Below are 24832 nucleotides of genomic sequence, written 5' to 3'. Positions count from 1 at the left end.
CATGTTCAAGTGTAATTTACCAGTAAAGGACTGACTGTGGGCAGAATAATGATTAGAGATACTTTATTTTTTACCAATGACATCGATCACTGTTTTTCCACGTGCATGTCCTCCTTCCAATTTCAGAAAGGCCTTTGGAACTTCAGAAAAAGAGAAGACTTGATCAATAACTGGTTGAATCTACAGAATAAAGAAAAAGTGTTACTATATTAGAAATAATGTATCACCTTCACACTTCAAAACTGTATGAAGAAAGGGGGGAGGTTTCTTTAGAGTATTGAGGGAAGAAGTTGCCAAATAACATAGTCACTAGCTTTTAACTTTTTCAGGGACCCCTATGCATGCAAGAAGGCTTTCTGCTACTCTTTGCCCAAGTTTTGAAACATCTTCACTAGCACAGTTTGGAGCCCTCACCTGGGACTCTTAACAATAAAGTCACATTTAAAAGCTGACACTGTGGTTCAACTTCTTGTTGTCCACGATGATGCACTGAGGAAAAGGAAGAACATTTTTTTTCTTGTATTTCTCTAACAAGAAAACCAGTAAACCCAAGAATTTTCAAAAGGTCAGATATTTTAAAGATACCTATTAATCTAGTGCCTATCTGCATCAGTACATGCCTCAGTACCATTAAAAGACTTGGCCACAAATGAAGTACAAAAAAAAAAGTCCACAAACATTTGTTGCTGAATCATTTAGATACACTTGAAAACTCAGCCACTGTGTATTCCAACAGGCATACATCATTAAGCCCAGCTTGTATTGGCTGCTATTTTTGGCATTAATTTTGTAGAGTAGCCTTCTGGATTGTTTCAGAGTCATTTCTAATAATGAAGGTGAAACTACCCTATTCGCTGTCCCCATTATTAACTAAGGAGCCTGAAAACCCTATGAGCATTTTCTTTAGACAGCATAGTGTACTGACAGAGGCAGAAGAAATCCCGGCTGGTTCTGGAAATTGCTTGTCACTGCTGGTCCAAGGGAAGAGACTTCTTCTATAATCGAGTTCTGAGTCAGCCTTCCAAAGGCCAAAATAAGATCTGTGTACAAAAGGACCTCACACACCTCTTCCCAAAGATCTTCCCTACCCTGAGGCTGGTCTCTTACCTTGGATCCCCTAACCCCAGCCCAATGTTCTTGCATTGATGAACTGATCCTAATCCTCTTAGAGGAAAACTAACAGTAGAGGAGTCTGCAGGTAGCTCTTACAGTAATGAAGATTTGAAGTAGCAAAGATCCAAATGCCCTATTTACTGTGCTAGACAAAGATCTTTGTTATTTGTGTCAATGAAAAAAATATCTTCAGGCTTTTTCCTCACAGTTACTACTAGCACGCACACTATCTTGTTGAGTACTCCAGAACTGGTAACTGCCCTCTCCTGGTAGGACATGCATCTCGCTAAATAGAAAAGGAGTACAAGAGCTAAGGACACAATTTGCCAGCATCAGAACAGTGCCCACTTTCAAAAGGCTTGCTTACTTTTACCAGAAGGCAAGGGATATGTATTCAGACATATTGGTTAGGAGGTGAATGTGCAGCACTACCAAAGAAAGGTTTTCATATGCACACATTTTCCAAGCAGAACTGACCACTCAGCACCCTACCCAACAGCACAACAAATGCAATCTGGTAGTTGTCCATGCTCATGTAGGTCCTCTTCTCAAATTCTTAATTTTCTCTTTATTCATACCCAGTACCTTACATTGAAGTCCATTCCTTGCACTAAAATAACTACTGTTTGTGCTTCTACGATAACAGTAATCCAAGACATCAATCTATTACATGACATTATCTCCTAATCTTGTCAAAGGATAATAAAAATATCCTTTTTATTTTGTCAAGGCAAACTTAGCAGTAGTGTGAAACTTTACATGGCAGAAAAGTAGGAACGAGTGAACCCCCTCCAAAGAAAACGTCAGGATTAGCAGCCAAATCACGATGAGTGCAACTGTGAATATATTTGCACAAAGTGCCTCAAACTTGCCATGCTGCAGGTCTTCCCCTTGTTCTGCCAGGACAATCTCTGTAAACAAACCTCTAGCAAAGAGAGTAGTAACACATAGCAGGGGAGCCACAAAGATACCATGTAGCACTTTCTGCTGCTCAACTGGGGAAGAAATGTGGGGCATGAACCATCAAGTTCAAGACAAAGTCATGTTTGGTCAGCATCCAGCATGGAACGGAAATGTCTCAGGCATCAGCAAAGTCAGGGACATGGACCCAGGGCAGCAAAAACACTGAATGAGACAATGGCTTTGGGTAAACTGAGCATCCGAGTAAACTGCAGCTGCTGTAACTATCAGTAGGAGGAACATGCTGCTGATCAGTAGTGACTGTTTTGAGGAAGACCAACCCTTGCTTTCATAGCAGAACCTTGGGAAAAACCAACTCGGTAACCTTGTTAAACCAAGCACAAGTGCAGCACTTGTACAAGTACTTATTATTAATGGCAGTTACATACAAAGCTGTGCTTCCATTACGAAAAAAATAACGCAGAAACTCAGCCTGCTGGAGCACGGACACAGATGACCATAGCAGTGCAAGAGGCTGCGAGGAGGGGAAAGGTATTCAGGGAATAAAGTAGTGCAGCAGCACAAGGGATTCCAGGGAAAGGCAGAAGTTAATTTCAGACACATACAGCAACTGAGAAAAAATGTACAAGACACTTCAATGTTCTGCTACCTGCAGTCGTTTATTGTAGGCTGCAGCTTATAACCCTGACAGAATGAGGTATGTTAGGTCCTCAGCCTATTAGGTAAAGTTAAAAGAACCACCTTTGAAAACTGGTGACACAGGGATTGAGAGGAACCCTGAATTCAACCTCACAGTTCAAAACACAGTGTGTATTGCAGCCACCACACACTCAAAGCCCATCTGCTACATTGATGTAACCTCTAGCTCCATTTAAACGCCGGCTTTAGGCAGTGCTACAGAGAGACATGAATACTAAATTGATGATCTTGACAATCTAGAGCATTAAACATTTTATCTGGCTGGCTGGTCAGCCCCATTGTTTGAATAACCCTGAAAGGGCTGACCGTGTTGCAGCACAGTGATTCACTCAGCCTTTACCATAATCCACTGACTAACTAAGATAAAATTTCTTCCTGTGAACAGACAAACAAGTAGGGGAGCGTCTGCTGTTTGTTGAATGTGTAATAATAAATGGAGATTAACTGGATAATAAAAACACTGCCTATTTACAGCCACACATCAGTTCCTTGCCAGAGGACACCTATTTGTTCAGGGAAAAGGGATTAAACTAAAGTCTGGGAGAGAAAGGATTACACACACACGCATTGAAATGTTTATCTGAAAACAGATTGGGCCTGAAAAGTATTTTCTTCCTCTTCATTCTCTCCAATGCAGTACATACTATAGAAATGAATCTCAGGTCTCTTGAAATGAACTCATGTGTTTGGAAAAACAGAAAGAGTAATTGCTGATGCTGATTAAGGCTATCTTACATAGAGCACAGAATTGGTATCCCAGCCAATCGGGCTCTGAACGCAGCAGGCAGTGAACAGGCACTGGCAGGAGTTGAGTGGTCAGCAGGAACATGCTCCCGCTAATGGCAAATTCAAGCCCACCTTCGGAGGTCCCCACTTCTGTGGTAGCAAGGATACAGTCTGAATTTATCAGGAGAGGACAAGCGAGAACATGAAGGGAATGAAGATGGTTTTGACCCTCATATTAGCAACAAGTCACTCCAGAGAGTGTGGAGCTGCTTCCTGCCGCTGGAGGGAGAGCTAGAGCCTTGAAATTCTCAGGACAGAGACAAACCGAACCTCTGAGGCACGCAGAGCAAGCCTAGTTCAAAGCGGAAAAGAAAAAAAGTTACCTCACTCCAAGGGCAATGACAGTGCATTGGCTCTCCCCCAGGTTTGTAAAGGATGGCCGTGTCAGAACTGCAGGGCAACCTTGCTTTGCCGAGTGCCCGCCTCCCAGTGCACATACCCGACTGACCCCTTGGTCAGTAGCCATGAGTCTCTCATGAGTTGTGTACACGCTTTGGAAAAGACAGGTGGGTGTGCATGGAGCAGGAGCTGTGATGTGCTCCACCAGGCATCAAAATCCTCACGAGGGCTTGCTGTAATGGAAAAGACCTGCTCACCATTTTGGCTAGCTGAGTTAGAAGATAAAGGCTGTCTTTCTCAAGAAATTACCACCATGCCTGTCGTGGTTTAACCACTGAAACCAGGACAATGCCCAAATGCAGTATAGGGGCACAAATGCAAGGCTTGATACTCCCCTTTGGCCTTCAGTGAGTTTCCCTTCAATGTCAACAAGAATCATTACAAAGAACGGTCCCTGTCCTGTATCTAAACATTTAGTTATCCATTCAGTACTTTATTGTCATCTCATGGAAAAAATGCTGGTTTGGGACACTGCTGTTTCTGTCACTTCTTCCCTTTAGCTGAACATCTCCTCTCTGCTGTACTCAAGTTCCATGTTCTTTAGGTCTTAATCCCACCCCTTTCTTCATCCTCCCTTCACCTTAAAATGGCATGCAACAATGTATGCTGAGCTTCATACTGCTTGCTAACATCAGGTTCTAGGGTCAACCCTCACTGAAGACAAAGATTAAAGTTCTTACTTTCTGGAACAGCTGGCTCTGGTTACACACTGTATGGGTAGCTTTGCAGCTATGCAGTACTATGTTTTTGGTTAACTTGTATTTCAGAGAATATGCACTTTCATCCAAGAGCACATTAAAGGACGTCAGCTACATGATATTTCTGTCCCAAATGCCTAACAGAAGTAAAAATGATCCAACGATCCAGTCTCACACCCATAAAAAGAATGGTGGTTGCAGTGATTAAGACATGCAAATGGAAGGCACGTGTCCTGGGGTCTACTCCCACAGTCACCTTACCAACAACTGTATTCCCAGGTTTTGTTTGTTTTTCAAGCCAAGGTACATTCTTTCATATCAAGCCTCTAACACCAGCCCACAGGAACTCGAGTATCATCTACAATTATTAAAATGCTAGAAGATAAATCCCAGTTAAGCAGGCTATCAGGGTATGGTTCCGAGTGTAGAAGAGGCTTAAAAAACCTCTAGTTCATTAATTGGCCCTGGCAGAACAGCTTCTACAGAACACAATGAAGAGCAGAAAGAAACTGGAACAAGCCCAGAATTGTAGTGTATGCCAGCCTAGCCCAAGCTTAAATCAGTAGAAACGAGGACGATCCTGGGTTTAGTTACCTACTGAACCATGCTGAAAAACTATTAACTAAAGGAAAGAGCAACTGTCTTTTCTAGAATCCCCTAGCAGTAACGTTCATGGTAGCTGTCCTGATATTTATGCTGGTAATTAAAGCAACCTGGGGCAACGCTACCATATAATTAAGACAGGACAAACTTTAGTACAGATATATATATATTTATATATGAAAGCATATTATACATATTTTATATATATTAGAAGAATAGTCCTGCGTGACCTGCATCTCCCCAGGTCTCAGCAAATTAAACTCACAACAGACAAGAGCTGTCTTGTTGACCCCACATTTCACTGCTGTGCTGGACATAATTCCCTCCTACACTAGGGGACTAGAGCTCAGAACACTAGGACTGCCTTTCTACAGAATATGCAATTACATCAGGCTGAGGCAACACATTCGATTAAATACCTGGTATATGATAAAATTTTTCCAGACCTTATTGTGGTTTATGTGAATTTACATATTCAAACCCTATCTCTCCACAGTATGCAAAACTTCCATTAGTCTTCTTCACAGACACTTTATGATGTAATTACACAGCACTTTCATAAAGAGCATAAGCAAGCTACCATGTCCTGGAAGAGGAAGAGCAGATGTGTTTTAATAAAAATCACAGTGGTTTTTTTGGTGGCCATGACAAAATGCAGATAGAGGTTCATTTTGGAACAGGAAGGACTGAACAGAGCTTTTGGCAACCTCTCCTTGATCAACGCCTCTGGGCTCTAGCAAACCAACCTGGCAAGCACAAGCACTGCAACAAGAAAACACAACATTTAAAAAAAAAAAAAAAGTGCAAGCTTTGCAATTTAGCATGGAGAAAGATGGTCATCAGAACGAGTGTGACTGACTAAAGAGAGTGGGGAGAAGAACTGATCTCTAGTCAATTTAGACATTTAAGTAGAGAATCGCTACCCTAGTGTCCTTTTTCAGATGGAGACCGTCAAGCAGGCACCACCCAAGGGCAAGTCACCTCAGGTACCTTAAGATACCTTAGCACAGCCATAAAAACAAAGACTGGAATTACTGCAGAGGTGGCCACGTCTAGAGATGCCAGATTTGGAGAACGTTCAAGAACTCCATATGTTACATTAGCTGTTTGGTATTCATATAGATGAGAGAAGTCTGCAACAACCGTGCGATAAGGGCCAGGGGAAAAAGTTACTTGCAGAACTGTAACAAGATGAATTGGAAGCAAATCAATACACACCGTTACGATAGAGAGTCAAGAAGCTGTGATAACCTATGTAATGCTAGCAGGAGGAATGTAAACCATCTTAAGTGATGGCCATCCAAACAACTCAAAACCCAAGTAACATCAAAGTGGATGACCACATCCATTTGTGTTACTCACTTCCTGGATAGCAAAGACTAGCAATACAAAACAACTGAATTCCACTTATTAACAGGGTATCTCAGAGCAAATCACCAAAGGTGGATAAAGGGCATTAGCCCTCATTAGTAGTTAAAGAAGTTATGGTAGCAAAAGGCTAGGTGATTTGTACAGCATTGCTCAGGAAGACAGCAGCAGGGCCAAAGAACAGTCAGCATCCTGTCCTCCAAACCACAACAGCCAGTGCTAAGTCCAAAGCATCTAGTGTCTTCAGCAAAATGTATAACCAACACTACACACAAATTACATTGATATAGGCATGCAGTTGCTTTTTCTTATGTGTGCCTGTGCTGTAACGTTTATCTAGAAAGCAAACAACACAGAGAATGATCTATTCATTTCATGATTGGAGACTCGTCCTTTAGCCTTCCTTCTGCAAAATCAACTCACCCATCAGCCCATCTGATGCAACTCTGCTCTGAAGGAAAGAGTATTAAGCCACCAGAAATACTGCACACACACCCCTGCACTGCATTAAAATTAAAATGAAAATTTCAAATTTCTGTAGGGCTGCACGTTAACCCACATCCTATCATGGTCCAGCAGGAACATACAACATACTTAGTGCTCCCCCATACAACACTAAGGAGTCTTTTGAGCCTGCCTTCCTCCATCAGGCTTTATAAAAGGCAAAGTGCCCAGTTATAAGTTAGAGGCTTTCTATAAGCTTATGTAGTTATATATTTTCACCAAGGACTAAATGGCACATCCTTAGAAAAGAGGGAAAAGTTAAGCAAGCAGCAAAAAACAAGACTGTCGATGTTAAATGCGCAACACTGACCACAAATACATCAAACTAATTCCTAACAAGCTTTTCGGTGACGATGCTGGCAGCAGAGACCAGTGACGATGCTTCAGTGAACCATGTGCCAGCAGATCTGTCCCCTGAACTAAAGGCTCTATTGATTTCACTTCTCTTTAGATGAGAACCTTGTAATTCACCAGGAACATTCTGCCATGGAAGGAGATCCCCAGCTTCTGACATACACTTCATCAACTCATTTGGTGGAGCCCACGTTAAACCAGTCCATACTGGCTCGTAATTAACTAGCAGAGTTCAACCCACAACAGGGACTTCCGAGCAGTTTAGAAAGTATCCAGTATCTCTAAAGTTTGGCAGGGAAATAATTGTTTTTCCTCCATGCCCACTACTGTTGCAGCAGCCTCCCAGCCCCTCAGTCTCACAATAGCCTCTTTGCAAGATGTGCGGCTGCAAGGCAGAGAAAACAGCTCATAAGCTGAAACTGGTTTTACAATCCCCAGAAGTGAGCTGCCGTGCAGGTAAATTACAAAAGGAAAATTATTCTCCTTCCTTGCACTACCAGCTCATCAAATCCTCTCCTTCTCCTCCCCATTATAAAAGGCTGTTGAAAGAACCCCTCCTCATAGCTGACGTTCTGCAAATCTCTATTCCTTGCAGCAAAGATCATCCGTGTGAAAAACAAGTATCTTTAAACAAAATGCCTTTTTTGCTTATTCTTCACTCACTAAAGGATTGAGAATCCTTTTGCTTTCGCAAAGGAAGATGATGAACTCCTCATCAGAACTAAAAATCTGTGTTGGTGCAAAAGGACTAAAGGAAAAAACACTGACAAATCAATATGATCTGTAACTGCTTCAGGGGTATGCTCTTCAAAGCTTCACTTACTGTAACATCATCCCTTTAAACCATCAGCTCTTTTTAATTTCCTTCATTTAAATCCCACTTCATGATATATACTTTCCTGAAAAAAGCCTCTCATTTTCAGGAGCTCTCCAATTGCTCTCCTATTCACACTTCATACAATCTCAAGATGTCTGTAACAGAAAAGAGGATTCACTGAAATTTCAAAACAACTAAATCTGCATTACTCAAAACTGTATTCACTCAGAACTAAGAAGTTCAACTACATGAGCTCACTTTGCTGGCTTCCCCAAGTCTTCTTGCTACACTTTTATTGCTTTGTGGTGTTTTTTTTAATTCTCATTTATTCTCTCCTATTCAAACATAAACATTTCTTTTCACTTAGTTATAGGAAATTATGGTAGACTTCCTCCAGTAATTCTTTACTGCCTTTTTTTTAAATACCTACTCTTCTGAATGGATGATCTGCCTGTTTAAGAGAACTCTTGTGTCTAGACAATAAAGGTCATAGTCTTATTAACATGTCTAAATGGAACACATCTGGGTCTTATAAAATAGTGATGATAGCACAGGTGTTTACAACATTTTACAAAATAGAGTAAAATGCTGCTAGAATAATGACTATGCAGATAAACAGTCTGACATTATGACCTGTTTTTGCACAGAGAATAAAAGACCAAGCAAACATCTTTGTCCTCACGATCATCTTACAACAAAAAGTACATCAAGACATTCATATATGTACGACGTACATTTTAAATGGCATTACAGTTCACCTGTCCAGATTATTAGGCAGAGAACACCGATTAAGCCTCATCTCCATTGCATAAACAGGTGTTTCCCAAGAGGCTTTCATGGGCATATTCTGCATTTGTTTTGCATACAAGGTAGGAGCAGAGCACAAAACAAGTTGTGACTGGCCAAGAATCAGGACAAATGGTAAGAACAAAGACAAGGGCATTTCTGTTTCTTAGACAATTATAATTTAGTAGTGTGATTGGATGCAATCACAGGATGAGAAGCATCTTCTAGGGTTTCTTTCTTGACCATGGGATAATGCCTACAGCACTGGACATAATGCAAAGCAGGGTGGTGCAAAGCTGTAGCCAGGAACACACTTCACCACAGCTTATTTGCTGCTGCAGCCTCTGTTTATGGGTAGGTAACTTTCTAGGAAACACAGACTTTCCACTGGCTGTGTCAGCAGCACACTGGTCACAACACAGGAATAGGAGTGGCTGAATTCAGGAAGATTTTTATTCTGATCAGCAGCACTGAAGTGGCGAATAGAAGTAATCAGGCCTTAAGTACAACAGCAATTTATTTACTCTTCTCCAAACTCCAGAACATAATGCATAGCAAAAAGAAGATCAACACTCAAAGTTTGAGATCTAAACTTTACTAATATGCACAAATTTTGACCACAAGATGGTCTGACAGTTCACATACTGGAATTACCAGCAGTCATGGCAGACTCTGCTTCCTCTTCTGCTTAGGTACCACATAAAAAGATTAACAGCAGTTGTCCATATTCTCTACTGTGGGAATTTTGGCAACATGAAATTATCCAAAAGAGGACATTGCCAGAACCTACAGCACCACACAGTCCAATAAACAGGCAATCAACTGCTCACTCGCAACACACATTTTGTAACAAGCTCATAAACCTGAAAAGATCAGAAAAGCAGTAGTCTATCTGCCACTTCATGCCTTTCCTCCAAGTCCACTAAGAGATTCCCTGAAAGCTTATGAATGCTCACAATATTCCAAGTCACTGAGCTGAATTAGCACAAACATTATACTCTGAAGCACTGAAACAATGAAACACAAGATTCTTGTCACCAGTCTACCAATGCAGATCATCTATGACCTGCAATAACCTGAATATTCTAGTTCTGTGCACATTATGGGCAGGACTCCTGATCATCCAGGCTAAGCAATTTTGCATATGCAGATACACACAGTCATGTTCATTCTGACCAAATGAGGCCTCTTAAAATATGTAATTTTCAACACCAGAGTTCATGCTAAATGATTCCCACTGGCAAAAATAAACAGTCACTGGACATTCTTTCCTCATAACTTAGTAAGCTTTGTGTTTTTAAAAACAGGTAGGGTGGAGAGGGAGAAGGCAGAACAGTCTTAAGGATTATGAACTCCTAAATTCCATGCAAAAGGCAGAAGTTAGAAACTGGAGCAAGTCAATTCTTAACTAGGTTTCCTCACTGTTACTATCATAACATTTTATTCCCTAATTGTAAACTACAGCATTTTTGAGTCAAAGCAGCACCTTTTTCAGCACAAATACCCAAATAACCATTACCGACATACCTTTCCAGAATCAACTAGTTCTGCTATTTCATCCAAACTTGGGCCACTTGGCATAAAAAATGCCCACCGATAATGGACTCCTTTAAAGAGATGCTGCAAGAAAGATCACAAATATATTAAAAAGTCATGAGAGGAAACTGAAAACGGGAACTAAAATTAATGACAGAAGCACTAAAGAAATAACTTAAGGAAAAGACATGGAAATTATATGCTCATGTCTGAAAAAAAAGTCACCTAAGCATGTGGATTAAATGTACAGACGAGGACGTTGTATTACCACAATAGGATCAGGGTGAATTTTGTGTCCAATTGCACAAGTCAGCTAGTTGAGAAAAACAACCACCTTGTCTCTGCAGCTAGAAACAGCATTATTTGTTACATAAGAGAGAAATGGTGCTGTATGGGGGTGAAATAAACTCAGCAATGCGACATTTAGAAACTTCCACCTTAGTGTCAGTGATTAAATTTTCCACCATCACATCTGCCAAAGTCATCACCGTCCAATGATGGATGGCAGCTCACACAAAAAGCATTTTGGGAAGATCTCACAAGCACAAGTCAAGAGCACCTCCTCTGAGTAAGTCATTATGGGAGTAAGAGCCATCATCTGCCAGAGAGAGACAATTTTTAATACATGGCATACAATGTTCCTCATCATGGAAACATGAACACTGAGAAATAATATTACATTATTTCTTCCCAGCCTTTTCATTTTGTTTTTGAGCTTTCCTTTGAAAGTATTGATGCAGGACTTAGAATCTCATTCAACCGTGCCATCACAGGAATACCATGGCAACTGCTTGAAAAGCATTCATTTGGAGAGCAAGTACACATGTCGAGAGAAGAAAGAGAAAAGTTCTAAAAAGCCTCACTGATGGGGCCACTGCCAGAATGTTTTAAGATCCACTTAAGAAAACTAGAAAAATCAGTATCACCATCCAGACACATGAACATGAAAGAGATGAAAGACTTTCTAGCCACCCTCAACCACTTTTATTACTCTCTGGTGCTGGAATAGGATGAAGAGAATCAGTCATGGAACAATGTTTTGAGAGAAAGCCTGACCAGCCTAAAGCAAGTAGCAAAATTACCCTCACTTCAATGAGGCAGGGATTTGCTGTTTACTATGAAACACTAGCTGTCAGCAGGACTCACTAGGGAGGCCACATGGAAAAGGCCACAATGAAAAGCACAATAAGGAATCAAAACTTCAAAGCACCCCAAACTACCACATACACCAATCAGCACCACCCCAACATATTTTTTTTTCAAGTGCAAGAAAGAAGGAAAGAATAAAAATGCATGTGAAGTATACTTAATGATGTAAGAGAAAAATACAACAGATGCCTCTAGATGAGCCACATGACTAGCATCCAAGCCACAATGGAAGCCACTAGAGTACTACATAATATTAAAGTATATAGGATTTTGTCAAATACCTTTACAGTTTTGGAACCAACGGTGACTCCTGTTTGTAACATGCCATCAGCCACTCCAAGTTTGTCCATATTGATCAGGAAAGGTGTCACTAAGGTAACATACGTTGCTCCTGACCATTTCTTCAGGAGATCTAGAGCCCACTTCTCAGTGGATCCACCAACATTATCTAGGATGAAATCAAATCTGCAGACATGCAAAGAACAGGTTTAAAATCACAACATGGGAAAAATACTTTCATCATAATTAAGCTAATTCATATCAGAAATTGGCTGTAGTTTACATTTTTACATGTCACTACAATGCAATAAAATAATCTGCCTGCAAGACAGTGGCAAGAAAGTCCCCAAGACTTCAGCTAAATCCCAGCTTTACTGTACAATGGGAGTTAAGTTTACAGGTTATTGCCCGTTCACTGCACAGCAGACACAGGCTATTTAGGTAACTTAAACTGCACTTAAACTCCAAAAAGCAGACTCTTAGATGCACAACTACATTCTCTACTTGCTTAAAGCCTTCTAGAGCTCTATCTCTTCAGCCTTCCCACTGAGACTACTGGCATTCCAGTAGGTCTGGTCCTAGCATTGAAAAATATGGTATGTACATGTAAAAACTAGTCTGGACTCACACCCTGACTAGTAACATCTCCTGTACATGCTGTACTCACATGAAAGTCAATTCCAGTGGCCAAAGTTACATAAACAAATTATATGTAAACAAATTATTCTGCTAACCCTTATCTCTTCACATCTTTTCCATGAGCCAATTCTCAGCTTTACTTCTAAAAGTCTTTTTTTGACCTCCTTATTTGTTTTGGGGCCATTTTACCTCTACTGACAGCTCTTTTCTTCGCATCTACCTATTCGATGTAGAACCTAACAATGCAAAGGGTCTAAAACCTTCCCCCCATGGAATGGGTATATGCAGCCTCTGGCAACAAGCCACAGTTTCAGCATTCCTTCTCATTATCCCAGCATGTCAGCCTGTAAAGGCTGAACAGGGCAACAGGTTGCTATCCACCTATTCTGTTAGATGCACAGCTCATTCTCATTTTCATCGGTAAATTTCCAGCATTCTCCAGATCACAACAGATACGTATATACACATACATCTAATCTAAATAACCTACAAATAAGAGGAAAAATACTTTATGCAAATTAAATAGAAAAGTTCTTATCTCTTATCTCTGCCTGTCTTCCAAGGATGTGGTTAAAGCTCAGTCGACCTAACAGTTAGCTGCCAACAAGAGAAATTAAAATTATGAAAACTAATGCTCCAGGAAAAACTAGCTCACTATGGGGTCTAAGTGAGTACAACTGAAAAGGGAAGGGAAGTAGGAACATCCCTCTCAGTATACCTGACTGATCAGCTTAGCTGTACCATAAAACTGCACCCTAGGACAGTGCTGTTGCTATCTCCTAAAAAGGGTCACTTGCTAGAATGGGTGTTTAGCATTTAAGATGCTGAATTGCACAAAGGCAAATTTAGCACTGCTTGCAAACTGTGAAGTTAGCTGCTGCATGTCCTGCCCATACAGACAGTGCCAGTACCCTCACAGTTGACCTCAGGCCTGCTGACAATCACACCATAGTTAAAGGGCACAAGCCTTCTTAGCACAGTTATCAGTAAGATTCTTTCATAGACAGAACGGCTTCTATTTCCCTTCCCACAAAGTTAACTCAATCTAGTTAAAAAGAGCAGTGTAAATATCATGTTCAAATACAAGTCACAGCAGACTAAGTTTAAACAGTTGGAAAGACTACAAAAGCAAAAAGGGCTTCAGTTCTAGAGAAAACCCCCATGCTAGTTTAAACATAACTGCTGTGACAAGATAAGTGTGATTGTTTATCAGAGGAAGCTGTACCCAACATTACAGAAGAGAAATTTACTCCCAGTTGAGTTGCACAGTGGCTAAAGACCTTCAGGCAAGTCACTTAACTGCTTCATGACATAGTCCTTCCCTCTAGAAGATCAATTTTACTATTTACTAACCTCACAAAGGATTTCTGAGACTTATTTTAATTTATTCATGCTTTGTAAATGCTCCAAGATCCTTGGATGGAAGCTGACAAAACTGTTCAAATCACAGTCACTGAAGAGAAGCATGTGAAAGCGAGCTTGCCTCCACAAGCCCAATTAACTGGCTTCATCTTACAATGAAATCTGTGCTTGGGATACTCACTTGGCAAACTGCATTCAAAAATAAATTTGCTTTACAAAGTAACGCTTTAGAAATGGGGGGGGGGGGGGAAGAGAGAGTTCTGATAGACTGGAGTCAAGCAATCAAAAGGCAGAAGGTCTGACCATCAACTCCTTCATCTCAGTATTAAGCAACACAAAAACGTACAAGGGTAATGTTTTAAGTTGCTCTTCCAGATTTCCAGATCTGTAATCAATCACATCATCCGCTCCAAGCTTTTTCATCAGTGTGCTGGCATCATGAGAACAAACTGCTGTCACGTCAGCACCCCAGGCCTTCAGTAGCTAAAAACAAGTATAAAAAAAAAGAAGTCCAAAGTTTAACATTTAACAAAGTCTCATTATATTTATATAATAAATGAGCACCTTTAGTAGGGAGTGGGGACACTGTGTTCCAACCCAGAATACCTTGTCACACATACCACAGACAAACAGTGGTTAGAATTTATCAATATTTAAGGAGGTTTTGGGGAGGGAAGAGTTGGTGTGGAGGAAGGAGGATGTTTTTTTAATGCCACTTACAGATGCCAGGTCTCAGGATAAATAAGGCTTCAAATAAAATACTCAGTTTGCCATCTGCATCTGCCAGCTAAATGTATACCAAGAGGTATTGTCCAAGTTACCAATCTACAAAACTGTCACCAGATCAACCATTAAATATTTTTAAATTTTTAAAATTAAAATATTTTATATTCCTACCTGCTCATTAAGTATTTCATATATCTATCTCACTGTAAATAGCTTAAATATGAATAACAAGAAAAAGAAGGAAGTCATCTCTGATTTACCACAGAGAGAATGGCAGGTTGTCTTCTACTCCAAAAGCTATAGCAAAGTAAAGGATTTTTGCTAGTTATCTATCTCTTTTGTAATCTCATTTTTCATTCACAGTAATCTTTTTTACATTTATTCTGGATTAATTAATGTAGTTTACTCAGGATTAATCAGGTAGAAATCGCAACTAGTCAGTGGCTAGTCAGCCTTTCGTACTGATCTAATTTAGCCACCTGCTTTATAATGGATCAGGCAAATAGCATACCACTAAAAATTCTCCTGTAAGCCTCTTTAAAACCACTGTGCTTGTGGTCTAGTAACATGGAACGCAGTGATGCAACCACCCAACTTCTATATTTTTTTCCTATTCTCAAGAGAAAGATGTTTCAGCATGAGATGACACCAATTAGAATCAAAATCCCCCAATTAAGTGAGAGCATGAAAAGAGGATGTTCCACATTAATGGATCAATAACAGAGCACGATGACTCTCCAAAGTTTAGAGCTACTGGAATGAAGACAGACAAAAGGGCAGCAGGGCAAAGACAGTGAGGGAAAGTTAATCTAAGCCACTGTGCTTTACATACACTGCACATAAAAGCCTGGTGCCTCTCATATCATTTGACCACCTACAACACTTATAGTAGATGATACATTCTCCATCAGTTTTTCTACTCATACACCAAGTTCTTTTCATATTTACGGAGCAGAGCTGACTGAAAGATAATGAAAACAGGCTACATATTTCAAGTTACACCAATTAGAGATTTCCTGCACCTAAACTGTGAAATGCCATCTTTCACTACCTACACTCATAACTCCTTTCTTTGAAAGTCCCTGCTTCCTACTTTAAACTAATACAACGTAACAAATGGAAAGCAATAAATCTGAATATACTTCACTTCTGGAAATATCAATCAGATCAATCAGACAGATTGATCAGTAGCTTGCTATTTCACTATTCCTTCCCTCAATTCCCTTAATATTTTTTTTTTTCCATATTGAATAGTTTGAAGATGCATCCTGGGCATGCTGGTTTATATTACCTGTACAGCAAATGTACCAACTCCTCCTGAAGCTCCTAATATTAATACTCTGTAAGAGAAAATTAAAATATATTAAATAGTTTTTTAAATAAACTCTATAGTAACTATGTATTCTAATGCTTCTTATACATCTCTAACACCAAATTATTTTAAGCAAAAGATTGTATTTGTCATTTAATGTTACTTAGTGGTTAACTCTTCAGATAGCCAATAATGTGACTTAACATTGCTGATCATGCTTCCTGTGCCAAGAGCATTATCTCAGCACAGCCAAAGAGACCTCCTCATATGTGCTTTCCGCTAAATCCAGGCAGTGGAGCTGTCAGGCAGTAACATTTATCACCCAAACCCCCCGTCCCTGTCCTCACTTTCCCAAACATAATTGCTTAGTTTGCGACAAAATCAGTTAAGTCTTTCTGTCTCCCAGACTCCACTGTTGTATCTCCTAAAGAAAAAAAAATCTGATTCACCAACATCTTACACAAATTGGTGTTATCTAAGATAAAAAGTACTTTAGTATCACATTATTTAGGGAGACTGGGAACTTCAGAATATATGGAACATAATGTTCCCATATTGCATCTATTTATTTATCTATCTAAATATTTATGTAAATATTTATCTAAAAGACAAAAATAGAATTAAGTAGCCTCACCATAAACTAGTTGGAGTTCTATTAAATTAAGACAACTGCCTTTTTCTTTAGAAAAAAAGGCAGTAGAATTTTTCTAGTTCAGTACATCTCAATAAGACCCTGTAAATGCCAGGTTGTGGAAACTGGCACACAAGCAAGAAAATGAAAGAGTATATTACCAAATTATTAACAAATGAGAGTTCATTTTAACTGAACACAGTACACTAAATTTCATAAAAATGAATGCAAGTGTAGTTGTGTGAGAATCTTACTGCTAGCAACCTAATCACTGTTCAAAAATTTCATCTGGATATTTTATTAAATAACTAAACTTCAGAAAGTAAATTAGTAAGAAAGCCTTGCTGCTGAAGTTACAAACAGTGGTTCGACTTTGGACCCATTTGCTAATTCTACGACAAAAGGAAGATCCAAGATGAAGCCTTGGCATAGGATTGGGGAACATCATGTTTCTCAGAACTTCTGTTTGCCAGAAAAATTTCAGTACCTTCAGAAGCTGGTGATGTTCCTGTTTTAAATCTCACTGTGCTGGATGTTGAAGGAAATTGCTTTTTACAGTGCAAAATTGTACTATACAATTTAGAGTCTCAGTTTACAAAAATTCTTTGAAGTAACCTAAGAGACTTGGCTTTGGTCACAGTATCCATTTTAAAATGCTTCCTCTTTTGTAACTGATCAGATTCTGTTCCCTCTTATTTCACTGATCCAAGCTGCATAATTCAGATTAAGAATTTGAAACCACAATGCCTGCAGCTTTTAAATTTGCCAAAAAGTACTTATCCTCAGAACCATGCTTCTAACGACAGATGCCTGAAGCAACATTAATATTTAGATTTTATTATACTTGAAAAGGCTCAGGGATGCTACACTCAAGATACTGGGTTAAGCCCATCTTTATCCTTACAAAGGACAGTCACAATTAAATCCTTTCAAAAAAACCTTGTCTAACTGCCTTTCCAATCTTACTCCTTGCTTAAAGGGCATTTCTTCCACTACAAATTTTGGAGAAAGATGTCGTTTTGAAACGTACATTTTGCTCAAGGATTTAAGTAACATTTTCAGTTTTGGGGAGATGCTTGGATAGGACTTTTATTTTCTCCTTCAATAAAAGCCCTTGAGATTCTTCAGTAGAAATACTTTCCAGATTTGTTTTCTTCCTATGTTACGTGGGCTATTTTCTACCAAACCTTCTAATTATTAAAACTCTCTCCACACACTGACTTCAAGAAAGCTCTTCGCTTCAGAGACAAACTGTCTGCACAGGAGATCCATGTGCCACAGCTCAACAGATGAGCATTTTTACAGCACTGAGGACAGCAAGACACGTTGTTTTGCAGAACACAAGAAAGCAGGGAAGCGTTTGAAGGGGCGGGACCTGTTAGGATGGTACTGAAGGACCACAGATCGTGGAAAGTGCTAAAGTGGGCAGAGTTTTGTTTGCATTGTCTCAGGAAAACACAGCCTGGAGAAAACATATCAGAGAAACTACCCGTTTCACTGCAAAAGTGAGCTCAGGAGTAAACTAACATACAAGCACGTGCACGAGGGAACAAACTAACAAATTATTTGACCTGAACAGAGATCCAAGAGAACCCAATTCTCTCAAAAGAACAAAACAAACGTTCATACCCCAGGCTTTGCTCCCTTCTGACAAAGGCACATAATTCAAGCCAGCATTCACCAAGCCCCACATGAGGCTCTAGCGGTTCAAATGATCAGAGAGTCAGCAGATCTCTCCAGATGAGCATACCGTGGGATTTGAGAGTTTACCCTTCTCCCTGGGCCCTGCTTGGAACTATGGTGTGGTCAGAAACTAGCATCAGAGAGCCAGGACCTGTTTCAGCTGTGCCCCTCCCTGCAAAAGACACAGGGGGTGGGGAGTGGGTGTACAGATCAAGGACTAACATTTTCTCCAGATTATAAACAACTAGCAATTTTCAGTGACTCAGCTGAATGCCAAATAAAAAATATTATAGTTACTGAATAAATATATCAATTTTTTATATATATAAAATTAAATTCCATTTGATTATGCCAAGAAGATACCCCTAAGAGATCTATTCCTGTATCAAGAAGCATTTACCCTATCAAGAAGTTTTACAACCTACACTCACTTTGTACTTCTTAACACATAAAATGATGAAGTAACACACAGACTTTGAAAAAAAATTTTTTCTTGGGGTATTATATTATTCAAATTTTCATTGTAACAATATAAACCAGGAGCGTATGTTTAATAGCTTACAGTAACAGAATCCAGCATCTCTCCCCAGCATACTGAAACATATAAAATATTGACTCTGTATTTACATAAAAAACCTTTACTTAATATTAACATAAACGTTTTCAAGAACTTCTCAAATTGTCAGGTTTGTTTTTATCATGCTTTTTGTGAATACAGCAAGCAAGATATTTAACAGCTATTGTTGAACAACCATATCCCCTTTCTACTAAAACTGGACACTGGCACATATAAGCAGCTCTCCAGGTTTTATCCACAGAGAACTCCAAAACAACAGAGTCTTTCTGAACATTCTGGATAACAAGAATGTTCACTTTTAGCTTGTGCAAGAATATTGACATAAATTATGGTGGTATAGGATAAAAATTATGGAGAAATGACTGGAGTTATAGTGAAACAGGAGACATCATGAACAATGTGAGCACACTTCAGGTAACTTGTAAAAACAAAATTTGTGAAAGTGTGTGCAGATGCAGCAGATACTCCTGTCAGATCAACATACAGTCAGATGTTGGACTGTTAGCGAGTATTTCTGGTTAGCCCACCCTCCCACCTTAAAGAGGCAAAGAAAACAATACACACCAATAGAAAAATCTCGCTGTTTCTAAGATGTCTTAACACTGCAATAAAGTATCAGTGAAGTAGGTTTCATGAAGCAATACAGCTGCTCTTTCAAAATAAGACACACTCTTGGGTATATATACACCCTTCTAAATAGCTATTTACATACACCTACAGGAGAAAAAAACACCAACATAAAATCACATATGTAGGCAACTTCTTACCAAACATATTAAATTATTTCAAGAAATTAAGAAACATTATGTAAATTCTTGTTTTTTAAATTATTGCTTTGAGAGAGTAATGTAAAGTTCATGGAATATACTTTCACACAGCCCCTTCAATGCCATTTATGTATTTTCCTACAAGAAATTTCTCAGGGGAAAAAATCTACCATCACGTAAGTCATTCTCTGCTGGTTTTACAGTTCAAAACTTCTAGCTGGGAAACATAATGACTTTATACGTACATTAAAATGTTTTTTTGCTGACAGAGTAATTAAGTATTTCGAACATAAAAGTAAATGTTAAATGTAAAGACATGATATAAATGCAGTTTGAATTTCACTTTTAACAATCTAAACACTTACCTGAAGATTGGAAAGATACTTTAAGCAAGGCTGGCCTATCAACATGTCTTTAGGTTAATTCTATTTACATGTGAAAGTTAAGATAATAAAAAAAGTCTAAATACTGAAAAATAAAAAGGAAGGCAACATATCTAGAATTTTACCGCTAGCTAGAAGTTAATTTCAATGACATCTCTTTGAAATTGCTTTAAATTTTGCAATTTCATTTTCTCAAAACATTATCTTTAGAACAAGCAATTACTTTATATTTTCATGATGAAACTTACCATGACATGTGAACAACCACTCGCTCAATTATATTCTAAAGATGTGGGTGAAGAATTTCAATACATCTAGTGTCTTTTGCAATGTGTTGCATTACAACAGAAACACCCAAGATAAGAGGAGGTCAGGCATCTAGACTCCTACTGCCCAATAATTACTTTATGACCTAAATTTTTGGTGCAGCATAGTAATTCTAATGATTATTTTTCAGTTCCAGTATTTTTACTTTTGTCCTTCTTTCCATTCTGAACATTTTGCTATCTATTTACACAAACATCCAAAGGCCAAAGTAACAGCAAATTTCAATTATCAGGAGAAAAATGGTATCTGCTCCAATCTTTCAATGCATTTTTTCTCTTCTGTCCTCTATCTGCCATTGTCAGATTAACAGGTTGATAAACAAAGCCAATTTTTCTCTTTGATTTGGCTGCCCGTCTTGCATGCTTTCCTCTTCTCTTCTGCATTCCTGACCTCATCCAAGTTCTGGCCTACAGGGCAAATGACACCCAGTCACCTGCTCATTTTTTTCTAAAAAGCTGGAAAACCAGTCTGTTCCAAATGGCCCACACATGCAGGAACTGCGTGAACACTACCTCTGTGGCTGAGAAGGCCTTTTGTGAGTTACCAAAGTAACTCAGAAAGAGGATGTTACATTTGGATAGCTGTCCTAGCAGGCAGAAAGGCGAAGTCCCTATAAATTCCTAGATACCATCCTTAAATTCTCTATATAGTCCTATACATTAGATATACATTGGACTACCTCTATATAGTCACTATATAGAGGAAGCGAGCAGCAAGCGACTAGGTACACTTCAGTTAGGGTCCTCATCTGAGCCTCCCTCTAAAGAAGCCTCTCTCAGCAGCTGTGTTGATTGAACCTAGCACCTTCAAGCCAGCTGGTCTTTGTGAATGTCATGGTGTAACAGTTTTCATCACTGTTTGGACATGTCTTAGAAGCAGCTCATCAGTATAAAAATGGAACACTAAATTTTAGCACCAGAACTATTTACTTACCTTTTCCCACTGCAATTACTTTGGTTCAGTCCTCCAACTTGGTTAACTGCAGACCAGGCTGTGAGACCTACATATGGTAAGGAGGCAGCTTCTGTGTGACTGAGACACTTTGGCTTAAAAGACACCTGAAATAAAAGCAATCATATCTAAGTCACACAGCAGATCCTATGTGACACTGAAATATTTAAACAAGCTTTACTGAATTGCAGATCGTGTATTCTACATTTTCAACTGTCTTTGTAACTAGCTGGAATCTAAATCAATCCAAGCACCAAGAAATAGACAGTTACTTAGACACCAAAGAAAAAAAAAAAAGCCAGTCTTTACAATTTTGGGGTTTTGCCTGTTAGCCACGTTTTTGAAAGTTTACCTCGTTTCCACTAGCCACCACAAATTCTGACAGAGTGCCCTGTTTCCATGGAGGAATTGCTGCCCACACCTAAAACCGAACAGAAAGCAACTATCAATTTTTGTGACTTTGCACATGACTGCACCTACGCAGAAAAGTTTTCTTCATTGAAGAAATCTTTTTTCCAATTTGCAGAATGTCTTCACTATTGCTTATCAGAAACCAGTTCAGCTTACTCTTTACACAAAAAAAATCACAAGACTGACTAAATGAAGGACTGCAGAGCTTTGTAAGTAAATTGTACCATACTCTGTGTGTATAAGACATAATTTTTCAAAAAACGCGAACTACTTCCACGCCAGGAAAGCCCAGATTGGAGGGGATGGGGTTGGGAGGAATCAGAATTTGCTATACTAAAACTGGTGAAATGTGAAAGCAACTAGTGAAGGTGAAAGCAAACAATACCAGTATTTATATGGGGAATCACAAAGTGGTTCTTGGGTTGTGCAAGAGCTCCTATCCTAAGTTATTCAAGAAAAAAGACCAACTAATCCCTTGCTGTTAGAATTCTATCTTCAGTCAAAAATGAAGCAGCATCTTGAGAGTGCACTTATAAATAAATAAATCCCTGTCTTGCTGCCACTGAAATGGATCAAAAGTTAAAAAACAGAAGGGAAACTTGCAGAAGCAAGTCTGGGAAAGACCATGTTTTTCAGAGAAAAAAAGTAGGGAAGAAAGCATTCTAGGAATTTACTGCCAGATAGTTCTCATTCAGAGTGCAACAACATTAAAAAAAAAAATTTTCTTAAGAGGGAAACAAAAGCTGAACATCTCACAGTATATTTTAACTATATATTTTAGAACAAAAGAGATTGGTGGTATCACCTCATCTCCAGGTTTGAAATAAGACACACTCAGTCCGCATTCCATAACAACACCAGAGACATCTCGACCAAGTGTTAGTGGAAATTCAGTCTCCACGGTTTTGAGTTTCAGGGGATCCCGCTTCATATTTAATGCAGTTGCACCATAACCACCTGCAAAACATGAAAATAACCATGACATACCGTAATGAGTTTTCATTTATAAACTGGACAATTCCAATTAGAAAGCATTGTCTGTACCTAATGTGCCTCATTTCTGTTATAACTTAAGCATGCAAAAAATCTTCAATATTTTATACTTTCACAGATTTTAGAAAGAAAGAGTAAATCTCATTCTGGCTTATTTGTCCATGAAATGGCTCTCCATTATAAAAATATTTAGTATGTGATAACAATATCAGAAATTCTAAGTCGTCCGCTGGAAACGCTCCATTTTCCAACAGCATCATGTAGCTACAAATCCAAAAGAACTCCAAGCTTTCCATTTGTCTTTTCAAATAAAGTACTGTAAAAAGCAACATGAACATCACTGTAAAAAATATTAAGGCACACCTCCTAAGATGAGTAACCTGAGCTTCTATTCAGTAAGCAACAGCTAAATGCTGTGAACTCACACAATTACCCATCTAATAACTCTGCTCAGCCTAAAAAAGTTTGCATTTGGGCGTGTATGCCCTTTCAAGTATTTGGACAAGTCTGCCTAGGTGCCCTATTATGCTAGAAAGTGTTTTGATACTGAAAAGAAAAGAAACAGACACAAAAGCAGGCACCTCAAAAGTAGGATGAAAATGTATTTTCTTCCAAATACTTTTACATTGACTCAAAATACTAGTTGCAGCCCAGCAGTTCAAGCGGGTCATTCAACAGCAATCCTCAGACAGCAAATGTCCCATAATCAAACCCACAACCACATACAAAGATTTTTTTTTTTAAATTCATTTATTAGAGACCCAAAACACACATTACAGCTCTGTAGGCAGGCTTCCTACAGATATCTCTGCATGTGCTACTGAATCTGATTTGATAGGCAAGATCACTTCTCAGCATGAAACATAAGGTCTTCTACCACCACAACTTCCTCCATGTGTTCTGAACCTTGAAACCGAGGAAAAAATCTGATTAAAATGTGTCAAATACAAAGAGTTGGTCAGTGAAAAGAAAGATACAGACTTCCTGGGCAAGATGACAGCAGGTACCCAGAAGCCAATTCAGGAAGAAGGAACATGGTTTGGATTAGGTCGCACGTGCCCGCTTTGCGGCAACTTTGACCTTCAGCCCCATTCACCTCAAAGAGGGAGGAGAATCCAGCACCTCTCGGGGGAACGCTGCTCCTTGGAAGGGCAAGTCTCTTGGCCGAGGGAGTACCACCACCCAGACGGCGGGGACGGGGGAAAAGGCCACGAAATAAACCCCACCTCGGTTACGCTACTAACGAAAGGAAGCTGACTGGGGGGCGGCAAGCCGGCGGAGGACAGCAATCAGTCACTCGGATTAAAAGCTTACCCCCGCAACACACGCACACGCACTCTCGTCTTAAGAAAGGCAATGGCTTTTTGTACCGTTCTTCCCTAAGAACGTGAAAAAAAAAAGTTTCGAAGAGGCGGTTTCCCACAGGGCTCAGGCCAACCCCTGCCTCGGGGAGGGGGGACCCCCTCGACACTGCCGAGACCGGTGCCTGCCGGGGCGGGCCGCTGGCGAGGTCTGTACGACGTGGGTCGCCGGGGGACATGCGGCAGCCGCAGTCCAAGCACACCTCCTGCCATCACGCCGGCCCGGCCCCGGCCGCTCGGGCTCGGCACTTACTTCTCATGCTAAGGTCGATGGGGTTCAGGCTTGCGGCGTGAACCTTAATGATGACCTCGTTCGGGAAGTGTATGGTGGGGAACACCATGTCCCTGGTGAAGCGCAGCACGTCGTTGCGGCCGTACCGGTCTATGACCCAGGAGGGCATGGCGCACCGCGCCCGCGGAGAGGCGCGGAGGCCGCGGACCGGCGGCTGCCCGCCCGCCCGCATCGCCCCGCGCAGCGCCCGCCCGCTCGCCGCCGCCCGCGACAGCATGGCCGGGGGAGCCAGGCCGGGCCGCGCAGCCGGCGCCCCGCGGGATCGGGCTGGGACGCGACGCTCCCCGCTCGCCTCCGCGTTCAGTCCCGGAAGCCCGGCCCGGGCCGGCCCGCCTGCCCTCCTCCCTCGCCCCAGCGGCACCCGCGGCCAATGGGCGGCCGCCTTCTTGGCGGCCCTGCCAATGG

At 40.2% G+C, this 24832-nt stretch overlaps 1 protein-coding gene across 2 annotated transcripts; it reads right to left on the bottom strand.

Annotated features, from left to right (window-relative positions):
• Window positions 1-46: 46 nt before the first annotated feature.
• RTN4IP1 (reticulon 4 interacting protein 1) lies at window positions 47-24730 on the bottom strand. 2 transcript variants are annotated; one of them, XM_052781400.1, is made up of 10 exons: window positions 24389-24504; window positions 24089-24153; window positions 22587-22738; window positions 21723-21791; window positions 21353-21477; window positions 16031-16079; window positions 14360-14496; window positions 12015-12198; window positions 10576-10668; window positions 47-180 (listed from the first exon to the last, which is right to left on the bottom strand). In XM_052781400.1, the coding sequence occupies exons 3-10, from the start codon at window positions 22710-22712 to the stop codon at window positions 64-66; spliced, it is 900 nt and encodes a 299-aa protein (XP_052637360.1). In that variant the 5' UTR covers window positions 22713-22738; window positions 24089-24153; window positions 24389-24504; the 3' UTR covers window positions 47-63. The 2 variants fall into 2 exon arrangements, with proteins under 2 accessions (XP_052637360.1, XP_052637361.1); XM_052781401.1 differs by lacking the exon at window positions 24089-24153 and having other exon boundaries at window positions 24389-24730.
• Window positions 24731-24832: the final 102 nt, after the last annotated feature.

Source organism: Harpia harpyja, chromosome 3 (genome assembly GCF_026419915.1).
Source record: "Harpia harpyja isolate bHarHar1 chromosome 3, bHarHar1 primary haplotype, whole genome shotgun sequence".
Classification (NCBI taxonomy): Eukaryota; Metazoa; Chordata; class Aves; order Accipitriformes; family Accipitridae; genus Harpia; species Harpia harpyja.
Note: the sequence above shows the minus strand (reverse complement) of the source record. Positions and strands in the feature narration are given on the sequence as shown.